General features: G+C 36.4%; 1 protein-coding gene across 5 annotated transcripts in view; it reads right to left on the bottom strand.

Annotated features, from left to right (window-relative positions):
• Nav3 (neuron navigator 3) overlaps nucleotides 1–12,465 on the bottom strand; it is a 686,168-nt gene that overhangs the window by 45,861 nt on the left and 627,842 nt on the right. For all 5 annotated transcript variants that reach the window (XM_057757535.1, XM_057757536.1, XM_057757534.1 and 2 more), the window contains 3 exons: nucleotides 11,313–11,336; nucleotides 8,508–8,585; nucleotides 3,598–3,681 (listed from right to left, as the gene is read on the bottom strand). In XM_057757535.1, coding sequence (XP_057613518.1) covers nucleotides 3,598–3,681; nucleotides 8,508–8,585; nucleotides 11,313–11,336 — 186 coding nt within the window. The remainder of the gene's footprint in view (nucleotides 1–3,597; nucleotides 3,682–8,507; nucleotides 8,586–11,312; nucleotides 11,337–12,465) is intronic.

A 12,465-nucleotide genomic window follows, 5' to 3' on the forward strand; every position in this document is an offset into this window, starting at 1 on the left:
GAAATCTCCCTTTGTTCCTTAGCTTTCCTGAAAGCTGGTCAGTTTAGGGTTTTGTGACCAGTCCATGTGGTTTAGATACATTGCATACATTCATCTCCTGATTTGATGCAGTTTCTGTTACTGAACTACACCATAGTCCAAGTTATTTTATAGATTTCTTCAAAGAAAAATAAATATGAATTCACAAATTTGAGATGTATAGAAAGCTATCAAGATTCATGTCTCTGTATAGTTCTGAACTGAAGAGGAATTACTTTATGCTTAGTTAAAAATAGTAAAGGCAATCACACATGATATTTCTGGACAATTTCCAACAATTTTGATGATGTTATTTGAAGTGTCCTGTGTATATAATGACAAAAGTCCTTATATTAAGGAATTATATTTTGTGGCTGACTACATCCACATAAAACTCAAGAAAGCTTGGAAAGGAATTATAGACACGCACACGAAAACAAAGTTTAGCCACATTTTTTGGGGGGCTGGTGGTGTGCCACAGCTTCCTGAAGAGAGCTCTTCCTGATTCAGCAGTAGCAAAAAGCAAAACAAAATACGTGGTTTCAAACAGCTTCCTGGTTTGCCAGCAGAAATGGTTCTGACTCTTTTGACAGATCAGGCTACAGAGCATTTAAATGGGCTCTATGAATAGACTGTTACAATTTGCTTAATGGCATCATAGACTGCTTTGTGCCTAAAAATGGGGCAATGTAAATGTCTGTCAGAGGCAGTGAAGGGACCTTCAATGTGCTGAACAAGGCAGGGCAAGCAGGCAGGGCCATGTTGGCCCTCACCACGCCCACGTAGTATTAAAAAAATGTGCACTGCTGGTCAGAAAATAATTACAGATACACAATAAAGACAAATTCAGACATAAAAGACCTCTAAATGAGGCACAGTGTGTTTTAAAAAGGTACATAGGCTTGGGAGAGATAAGAAAATGAGTTTGGAGAGTTATAAAAAGAAATAAGTGTTGTATTTTTTTTTTTAAATAAACCAAAGTCTTTAAAGAGACAGAATAAACTTGTAGGAAAAGTAATAGAGTAAGAAAAATAAGTCATGTAAAGATGGAATCTACACAGAGAGTCTGGATTATATACACTATTGTGGTTTTTTTTTGACTATTTTGACTGCAGAGAGACATTTGATTCTGGGAACTGCTAAGATAAACCAACATAGAAATCTTAACGGTGTCTTGACTTCCAAAGTTTTCAAATATTATGAGTTAACATGCTTGTGGATCTTACAGAATTCTATTAGTAATTTTACTTGTACACATATAAAAGAGATAAAGGAAATATGAAGATATTGCCAAGAATCACTGTTGATTTTGCTTTCTTCAAGACATTCCAACGAATGCTAATCAGCCTTTTTAGAATATACCCAACATATGCCAGATATGAATTAGTTTATGTTCTTTTTTTCACTTTTGCCCATATATTTGTGCATGGTCAACATATATGTGCACATATGTGTAAACATGAAGGTATGCATGTGTACATGCATGGGTAGGGTTTGAGGTTGATGTTGATTATCTTCCTAGATTGTTCTCCACCTTATGTATTTCACTTCTCTTGATGAACTTGAATCTAGTATGTATATCCATCTGGTTCTTGGAATTGCCTGTTTCTGCCACCCACCTTTCAGAGTAGGATTATAATCATACTTATAAGAAGGCCCTCATACACTTTTGGCTTTTATACTGGGTTCGGAGGAGTCCTTACTCTTGATCTCATACTTCCATGGCGAAAGATTTACACAAAATTCTCCCCAGTCCCTTTTGGAATTTTATAAGAAAAAAAAGATAAATGTGCAGGAAGATGATATTTCTAGATTGCCCTAATACACGTGATGAAAGCATAATATTTTGCTTATTTTTCATGCTGATCCTACAAGGTACTTATTTGTTATTAATGTGACTTTGGAAGATATCAGTGATTAAAAAGAACACCCAACTGTTAAACCAATGAATTTTAGGTTAAGCTATCTCAAGACTAGATAATTCTTTTTTGTTTTATTTTATTTTGTTTTGTTTTTTAAGACGAATTTCTCTGTGTAACAGCCTTGGCTGTCCTGGAACTTGCTCTATGGTGGAATTCACAGAGAGATTCACCTGCCTCTGCCTTCTAAGTGCTGAGAGTAAAGGTGTACACTATCACCGCTTTGCTAAGGCTAGATAATTCTTAAGAGACACAGTCAGAATTCATGTTCAAGGTTTCCAGTTCCAATGTTATTAGATATTCTTTCATGGTTGGCTTATAAAGGACCTTATAATCATGTTTTCTGGGTTCTTATGCTACACAGTGAAGTAGCAATCCATAACAAAGAAGGAAATTACAAAAGAGGGAGGGAAGGAAAGGGGATAAGGATAGGAGAGAAAAAGATGAGGCAGGGAAGGAAGGAAGGAACGGAGAAAGGGGAAGGAGAGGAAAGAGGGAAGTTTAAGAACTCAGAGGGGTTTGTTAGAAATCTTCTAGAAAGGTTTGATGAAATTGTATAGAATATTGTTGTGGGCAGAAATCTAGGCTCTAAAAGAAACAAGAGGACCTGGTTGTATTAGGTAATTATATTACATTACACACCTTTTAATTTGACTATTCATATATTTTCTAAAAACAAGTTTCATGCACTTACAAAACTTGATAATGCAAGACCTCACAATAGCTAAACACAAAACTGAAGCTATCCCTACAGGCAAATATTGGCACAAGTTGAAAATATCCAGAACTTCTTAGAATATAGATCTGTATGGGAATCAGATGAATACAGGGACATCTGCCAGTGCTTTGTATATGTGTAGCTTTTATAAAACATTTCCATGAGCTTCCGAGCCAACAATACAAGAAGGTCAAGGACACGGAACAAACAGCACGGAAGAAAACTGGTCTTCATAAGAGAGTGACCAACATCTTTCTTGATAGATCAGAACATTTAAATGTATGTGCCTCTGAGAACTCAATTCCGCTCCCTTCTTTTTAGTATTCTTTATTCAACACTATAAAATCCTTCGCATGCCTTTTAAGGTTTTGATGTAACTGAAGTAATATTACTTCAAACAGACATAGCATCTCAGATGTCTACTAATTTTTGATACAGAAACACTTAAAAATTGTTCCTATCATAGCTGGTGCATTCTCATGTCTCCTACTTCGGAATTCTAACGTTTCTAGGCATCCTTCTTGATGTGTCAGCTTACAGCCGTGATTTACTTATAGGCTTTTGGAGCATGCGTTTTTGAAAGTTCTCATTTAAGTACATTTCGTATTAACTGCATAACAATATGAACATATTTGAATTCTCCTACACAAAGCTTCCTCTTGACATTTGGTTTTCATTTATAGATGCAGTTGGAGGTAAAGAGACAGACCTGTACCTCAGAACTTGGCGTGTATTTGTGTCTCTTTGTGCACATGTGGACAATCTGATTGTGTCTTTAGATTACAGCCGGAAAGGAAGTGGCACCGCCCACTCAGGGTTCCAGTTTATCGCGGAATGGGTGCTCTGCAGTATTGTTTGAAGGCACGAACACCTTCCTGATATTCAGCGTCCTGTGAAGTATACTCTCCCTTTTCGAGCCTCAGTGGCAATTACTGGTCATACCTTTTGTTCTGCTGTCATGGTCAGACTCTGCAGTCGGCCAGTCATATTCCCTAAACTCTTTTCAAAAGCTGCTACGAGGTGAGCCTGCAAAGAAAATAGAAGAAAGATAGAATGTCAGAGTCTCCTGTGGCTAAGATAAAGTCCTTCGCTTTACAAAATGCTTAATCTCAGCTGCTCCAACGTTTTAAGTGCTATGACTATCATGGTTAGGTCTTAGTGCTGATGCTCCTTTAACACATATCTCCATTTTCCATTTCTAAATTTTGGTTTCCTAAAAATCAGCGTTTCAGTCTTTTGACATTTAATATGAGCTCGGCTTCCAAAAGGGGGTGGTATTTTTTTTTTTTTCTGCAAATAACAACACCTCTGACTTGCACTTCACGCAGCGATCTGACACCCGAAATGCCGAATGAATTTCCCAGCTGCCACATTTTTAGAAAAGAAAGCCCGAAAGGAGGTCACTGAAATAGTCAATGGACAAATGTTCTTCATTTCTCGACTTCCGTCATGACCTTTGCGGATATTGTTAGCGCGTCTATTGTGAGGACATTCTCCTTCAAGTGTCAGACATCTGCTGACAGCTAGAACATTATCTTTTCTCTTTTTCTACTTACAAAGAACTGGGTGGGAAGAGTTGTCTTCACTTTCAAATCTCTGTAATAAAAGGCCTTTTCTCCTTACTTTCGATTCCCTTCAGCTAAAGAAGTAGAGCTGGTCCAAATTTAACATTAAGCTTTGGTGCCCTGGGGGTTTTATTTTCAATCTTAGAGAATTGCACGTATTATAGTATATATTCATCACACTTATGATTAGAAATGCTTGAAGATACAACTGTAAACGAGGCCTTTTCTTCCAGATTCCACAGCATGAAGTACAAATGCTAAGTATAATGGGATGCTTCAGTCAGACCTGTGACTTTAGAAACAATTGCAGTCACACTATCTCAAACTGATGTTATTTACCGTGTTCCTATGAATATCTAAAGATTAAGTGTTTTCTAATATCGATCTATAACAAGCACGATCTAGGTAAAATCTGGTCGATTTTGGCAAGCGATTGATTTTAGTTTTCTGAAGGAAGGGTGTGATGGGACTCTAACACATCATTTTTCCTTCTGTTGTAGAGCTCAAAGGATGGCACCTCCAATCAAATGGCTACCAAAGATCCCCATGAGAGTCAGCCTCTGATGGCCCATACTTAGCGCAAGTGCCTTCACTCATCATGGACTGTGGTTCATGGATACTGCAGTAGGGAGAAAAACAGTTTGTGGAGAAGACAGTTCAAGCATTCATGAACACTCTTTGATCTCTTATTCAGTTACTGGGGTCTTTCCTTTCCTGAGAGAGCCATTAGATCACTATGTTGCTGCTTTCTTCATATTTTCATGGCTAACTTTGCATTCCAAGTACTATGTTTTAATTTGACCAATTTTACAAAGTACCCAAGTACTATCATGCAGTTTTCATGAGTATTTCTTCTTTTTAATATTACATTTGAAAACAACCATTCTTACCTCTGAATTTACAATATGTTTGTCATGATGGATTTCTGTATTGATTACAATTTTGCCTTTTCAAAATAATCCCTTTATGCCCGTGAACAAAGGTGCTAAATGCTAAAACCAAGGTTGCCACCCCCATAAAAAACATTTGAGAAGAAAAAAAAATTCTTATTTGATAAAGAAAATAATCCTGAACACTGTGATATTTTACTTCTCAAAAAGTCAAGAAAACAAATATTTAATTATTGGGCCTTTGATATATACATTTGTAGAAAATTACTTTATAATTTGTGTATTAATGAAATCAAATTAGTTGGAATTAAAAATATGAGAATATTGGGATTATAAAAAAATAGGTTGTATACATAAACTATGTTGACTGTATCTTGTAGGTCCAAGTAATGATAAAGTATTTAACATTAGAATATTGTGCTATTTAGTCTTATGTCAATTTGACCCATGTTAAAGTCATCTGGAAGGAAGGAACCTCTGTAGAGAATATGCCTCCATAAGATCCAGCTGTGAGGCATTTTCTTTATTAGTGATTGATGGCGGGGGACAGCCCATTTTGGGTGGTGCCATCCCTAGGTTGGTGGCCCTGGATTCTATAAGAAAGCGAAATGAGCAAGCCACAAGGAGCAGGTCAGTAAACAGTACCCCGCCATGGCCTCTGCATCAGCTCATCAGGTTTCTGCCCTGCTTGAGTTCCTGTCCTGACTACCTCAGTGATGGAAAGTGGTATGAAAGTGTAAGCCAAATATGCCCTTTCCTCCGTGACTTTTTTCTGTTATGGTCATGATGTTTCATTGCAGCAACAGAAACCATAACTAAGAAAAGTACAAATGTCTAATCTTCGTAAATATGCTTTTAACTAATATTTCACAAACCCTTAATAATTGCTTACTAAATATCATCTTAAGTCAAATTATTTTCAGTGGAAAGTATGCTTTAAAAATGATTATTTCATATTCATATCATTTTGGCTTTGTTTATCAGGTTAACTTTATTACTTCAGAAGTAATAAATGTAAAGTTTCTCACTAAATACAAAAACTAACAGAAGAATAAAGGGGTAAATGTGGGACAATTTTTCATCAATAATTATTTTTATTACTTTGTCTGGGAAGCTTTGGGACTTTTAAAAGAAAATATGATTTTCAGGGTGGTTGCAGTGTTTACTAGATTGTGACTAATTTTTTTTTAGCAATTTTTCCTAAAATATTATTCAAAATAGAGTAGAATGTATTAATATGAGATAAAACAGAGATGCCTAACTGTTAGTTAAGAATAGCTATTTCTCATAATGGCCATGGAATTACACTATCTAATGTGATACAAAGAAAATTACTGTGAATTTTTTAAGAGCAAGATGAAGTGTGATCATTTATAATGCCTACAATGCATGTATCAACGTAGAATGAAATAACAGTTTGTACACCAGCAGAACGAGCTTTCTGTAAGTCTCTTGTGGCTTGACGCAGCTGTTTCTGGAGCACATCTGTAAGGAGGGAAGGACTACTGTGTGCTCCACTGACTGGTCCTGTACTCTGCTAGTCCGACGAGAAGGCGTCTCACTCAGTATCATCTTTCTCTCACTCTGCTCTACTGAACAGTGACACAGCAAGTTTAAATAGATTTATTAACGTCAAGTCCCAGCGCGCAACACACAAGTCACAAAAATGAACCTAATCAAGTGAACTCACTAGGACCTAATACATAGATTAAGAGGAGGTGAATGTTCCTTAAATGATTATTAAATTGAAAAATACCCCTCAAAATCTGTCTTTATGACATATACCTACTGCACTTTCATATGCCAATCCCTCCTGTGGAGAGCACACATTTAACCAAATACAATATTTACTCACAGTCTGAATAAGTTAATAGGCTAAGACTAATACAGCCAGTTCAGCTAATAAACTATATAAATTTGAATAAAAAGACCTGTCTTTACCCACAAATAGAAATTGCAAATTAGAAAAAAATAACTTCAGGTCTAGTTGTGGCTCTGGTGATAAAAAAAAAAAAAAAATTAGCCTGGCATATATGAGTACATGGTCCAAACCCAAGTACTACAAAAGCAGACAAACATGCAACAAAACATGTGATCATCATGGATGAGCTGCTCACTGAGGCTTCTTAACCACAGATAAACACAGTCCGACATGTCATCTGGGTGTAAGTTCAGAAACTCACCAGTTTAGCAGTACACTAGAGACACAGAGTAAAATTTACATTAGTCTCAAAATTATCTCTTTAATAGTTAAACTCAGAGATCACCAGTGGATAGACTATTATTTTCTAGCAATGCTTAAAGGAAAAAAAAATCTGCTTTTATTGTTAGGCATTTCATAGAAATCTTTGTGAACAATAATAGTCTATCTCAAATGACTATTATTCCCTAGCGTCAAAGCATAATGTCAGCGGATACAGAACTAAAATTAATTCCCAGTGAGTGAAATGACTTATTTCCTGCGGATTCCTATTACAGAGTCATACACTACAGTCCCGCACCTGTTCATTTTTGCTTTGTGATGCTTTGTGGAGAAGCAAGAACACCTCCACGAAGGGGCAGAGAGGCAGCCGTGGAGCAAGAGGGAGAATCCCAGAGCCACAGGGCAGAAAGGACTGAGCAAAAACTACAGAGGGCATATGTCAGCACAGCAGGGCCTCCGCACCCCCTGCTCTTGTTTCTCACACTGCTTCTCCCTAGCACTGTGCACAAGGCTACATGCTGTCCCGGGTTACAGTTCATTTAATCTACTTTGAGTCCTCCTAGGAGCGTGGAAAGACATTCGACAGAGAAGGTTAATGTGTTGACGGTCTTCCGGGTGCCTATTTTTATGAACATAAGTTGCTTTAGTACCAGCAAATGTAGTCTTCTAAATTGTTCTAAGAAGCGAGGTGTGAGGGGGTGATGGTATATTTGAGAGAACGGTATTTTATTTACAGTGGAGCTAAGCTTCCTATTTAGATCCACGTTAATTTATTTTAAACTTTATTGTATGTTTCATTAACCATTGAAAGGGACAGGACCCATAGGTATTTTGCCTTCCACAGTCAAAAACCAACAGACCTTATTAGGTTTCAACTTGAGCAAAACTTCTACATGCAAAATGACAAGAGTAAGAAACAAGAAAAGAGGCAACACTTGTTATCATGACCACTGTTTGTAATTTTCTAAGTTACAATCTTTTATCCCCATTGTTTTGTTTTACCATGTTGTTTCTCATCAACTTAGGTTCATATTTTATTAGTGAGTGGGCAAAACCCTTCCACTTCATATGAGTCCTACCTTCTAGTGCCTTCCATGGTGTGACCGTGGACACTTTAACCTTGTGACTCAAGCTATTACCTCTAATTAGATACAAATCTGTTCTGGTATCTTCAAACAATAAAAGGCAACTTACATTTGCCGACAGCTGAGATGTGAGGGTAGCAACTTTCTCCTGGGATGCAACCAGTTCTCTCCGTAGCTTATGGATTTGCTGTGCAATTAAAAAATCCAAAGAAATAAATGATCCGTTACAATGAAGATTTCGGTACAAGACAGCAAGTACAGTAACCAGAGGCAAATCGGTAACAAGTCTTTCTAGAGGGCAAACACTAGCTGTGTTGCAGCTCCCAAACGCTACTTATCAAGAGAGAAATGCATTTCTAACTTTAATATTGGGACCCACATCTGCTCATCAAACTAGTCTACTGACTCTACTTATAAGTCCTGAAGGATTGATGAAATAGTTCGCTGTCTCTATAGAGTCTCCTCCTTCTAAAACAATATTGTGATTAAAACTCAGGCATAAATTCTCTTTAAAAATTCATATAGACTATCTACATACTTTTCTTGATTTTTATGTAAATGATATGCCACATGATTTCTTTGAAAATCTCATGTTTTCAAGATACATTTTAGTTTTTTATATTTTATAAGATTTTCAGAAAGTATAGACTATTTTAATAATATAGAAGACCTGGATTTAAATACTTAGTGAGTCTATATTTGAAAAATAAATATTTTTCTTTCTGAGACAGAATATCGTCATGTGGCCCAGGTTGTCCTCAATCTTGTGATTCTCCTGCCTCAGGTTCTGGAGTGCATGATTATGAGCATATATCACTATGCAGAATACAAAGTAATTTTATGGAATGGAAGTTTAATGGTAAATAGATAATTTATAGTTAATGTTTCTTAGAATACCTTCATTCAGTGACCTATTGCTAGCTCTGAGCAGAAATGTTTTGTAGGTATCCAAATTATAAAATATAGGGGGAAATTAAGAATATCATATAATTCACTAAAAAAGCCACAGTATAAATATTCTTAAATGGTTTTGTTTTTACTAATTTCACTTTAGTTATACAGACATATAAATATCATATCATATTATGCATTCAATCAGTCACATCCCATGTTGCCAGGAAATGTAAACAGTGATTAAAATGGTAAGATATTTGCAAGCATATGAAAATTGCTTCTGCAAGTGTATTTCTTGTCTCAAGAGAATCCAGTCCTTTAGATGCCAAGTATTCTACATGGATGCTTCTCTTAACTCCTAAAAAATAAGTCCTCATTCTTGGAGCTGGACATTTTGAATGCTTTCTAAGTGTCAAAGGACATGTTAGAATGAGCCATTAAATGCCTTATCCCCTTCTAGACAATACACTTTTATTTTGAGAAAGAAATAGTAATCATTACTAAGAGGAGTGAGCAAAAGGGGTGATATTTATCTCAGTATAGAAATAGAAAACAATTATACAGTTTCTATTCCTATTGCCAGGAGAAGGATGTAGTCATTAATACTATCCCGCTCCAAAACTTGTGACCTCTAACAGTGATGTGCCCTTATACAGTTTTGCCAAGTACTGTTTTCTGTTATTTCCTATTTTTAAAATGAAGATCTACTTCAGTCCCAATGAACATATGTGTTACTTTCCTATAATGATGCATTTAACCCCAGGAAGCAAAGCCTCTTTTATCTTTCAGACAAATACAGACAGAAATAGGCTTTCTCACCTTACACCTTTATTATATAATTCTAGTTCCTGTAGCATGTAGCCCAGAAAACTATAAAGCAATGTATGGTACCTTTTTGAAAGCCCATGACCTCCTCTGAGCATCATAACAAAAGAATTGGATAGCTACTACAAAGGCAGAGAGACACTGCTGAATTTCCAAACCTCAGTAACTGTTTCATGACCAACACTACAAGTCTTGCCATGTCTATGTGATGTAAAAAGATAGTTTCAGTTAAAAAAACTCTGTGTGTGTGTGTGTGTGTGTGTGTGATCAATATGTACTCTAAGTAGTTTTGAACATATTTTGGAGCAAATTTTAAATCTAAACATTTATGAAATGAGCTCAGTCAGAATGATGTGCTCCGCAAGGTCATTTTCGAGGTGTTTTTCTTATCAGCATCAGTGTAAACCTATGAGAATTGGTACTATGCCCCGGAGAAAGTTTAAGATTTACTTTTAAGTTGTGTGCTTGTATGTGTGCCCATGGATGTGCATGTGATTTGGAGTTCCGTCAGAAGTCAGAAGAAGAAGCTACATCCCTGAGAGCTAGAGCTACAGATGTTTGTGAGTCTCTAGAGCAGGGTACTGAGGCCTTCGGCAAGGGCAGCATGCTTTTCCAGGCTGAGTCATTTCTTCAGCCTCCATGAATAAAGTCTTAATTAACTCTCACTGCTCTCATAGCCTAGAAATCTTTTTTTTTAATTTCTTTTAACCTTTTCTCCAAAGAGAAGTTTGATTCTGTACATGATTGCAAGCAAGCCAGACGTATTTGTGAAATGTATCCCCGTACAGGAAAAGGTAATTCTAGAGGTGGCATAGGATGTGATCCTTGTGTGGAGAAGGTCCTGCGCCTTGTACAGTTTCATTAATCCTAAACAGAGTGTATCAGGCCGTGAGAAAAGGACAGTGATATGTTCTATTTTAAAACTCAATTCACTAATGAATGAATGAATGAGTGCCAGCTACTATAGATAACGCATGCGTCGTTATCTGGAACGACATAGCGGACAGAATATGACAGGAAAGTTCACTGCTAGAATTTACTTTCATTTTCCCTGAGTCAACCTCTGAAACCACAGATAAACTTCTAGAAGTCCTATAGTTATGCTGCTGCATCAAGCGCCCTCTAGTGGCAATAACACTGATTTCATCCTAAAGTAAAGCTGGTTAGTAAATAATAAAACGCTAGAGAATTTTACCTCTGAATGAGCCTTTTCTTCAGCCTGTAAAAATAAATAGAGATTTTAATTTAAAAATTAAGGTCAACTTATTCTATATGTATAAATGAATAAGCTATTTAAACATGTATTTACAACTTTTATGATGTAATGTAATATAATAAAACTGCATACTATAGAAACAAAATGGACAGTTACGTATGATGCAAAGTACTTTAAACTAGAGGTAATAGATTCATAACACGCCTCAAGGCAATGAAACAGTTTATGATCTACAGAGACCACAAAAACTCATTATAAACTTATACTCTAAATATATGGATGTGTGGGAACATGAAATGTTGTTTTATATATCAGACTCCATAAAATTATATAAATCTTTAGCTAAGATTTAGACAAAAGTTTGTCTTCTGATTTATGTATTATGAAAATGACAAATGGAGTTGAAGGGAAAATGCTGGCCATTATTGTTAATAACAGAAGTAGAGGATACTAATTCCTACTTGCTTTCTTTTCCTTAGTGACTATTAAGCTGATCGGCAGACACATCAGCTAAACAACAAGATACTTTGTTTTAAAGTGGCAACAAATAAGACGGCCAAATAACATCAGCTGTGCAGCTGGCGGGAATGAGAACTGCTGTACAAGATGGCCGAATGTTTTGTGCTTCTATGCAGAAACTCCCAGGTCTTTTTTCCATCTGCACGCTGGGGCTATGAAACTACAGCAAATGAACTATCTGTGCCATCCCATTTGGGAACCTGCCGCAATCTGGGGAGAACTGGAGGATGTGTAATGTTGCTGAACAAAATGACTCTCTGCCGGCTGTCATTTGCTGAAAAAGGCTACAAAACAGTCTCGTCACCTGTAGCTGCTTTGGGGACATTTTGTAATGACTTAATACATGGTTTTGGTCTCTTTTCTAGAAGCAAGAAAACACACGCACACACAGAGGCACACACAGACATGCACATATACATACGCACGCATACAAACATACATACAAAATGCAAATAGCACAAATGCCTAGGTATATTTTATTCATCAGCATTTCTTTGAAACTGAATTTCATGCTCTTTAAAAAAATCTACCTCTGAAATGTGTCAAGATGTATGTTAAGATATCTGCTGTGTGCTAACTATAAAGACTTTTATGGTCTTCATATGTAAATTTT

Source organism: Chionomys nivalis, chromosome 25 (assembly GCF_950005125.1).
Source record: "Chionomys nivalis chromosome 25, mChiNiv1.1, whole genome shotgun sequence".
NCBI classification, from domain to species: domain Eukaryota; kingdom Metazoa; phylum Chordata; class Mammalia; order Rodentia; family Cricetidae; genus Chionomys; species Chionomys nivalis.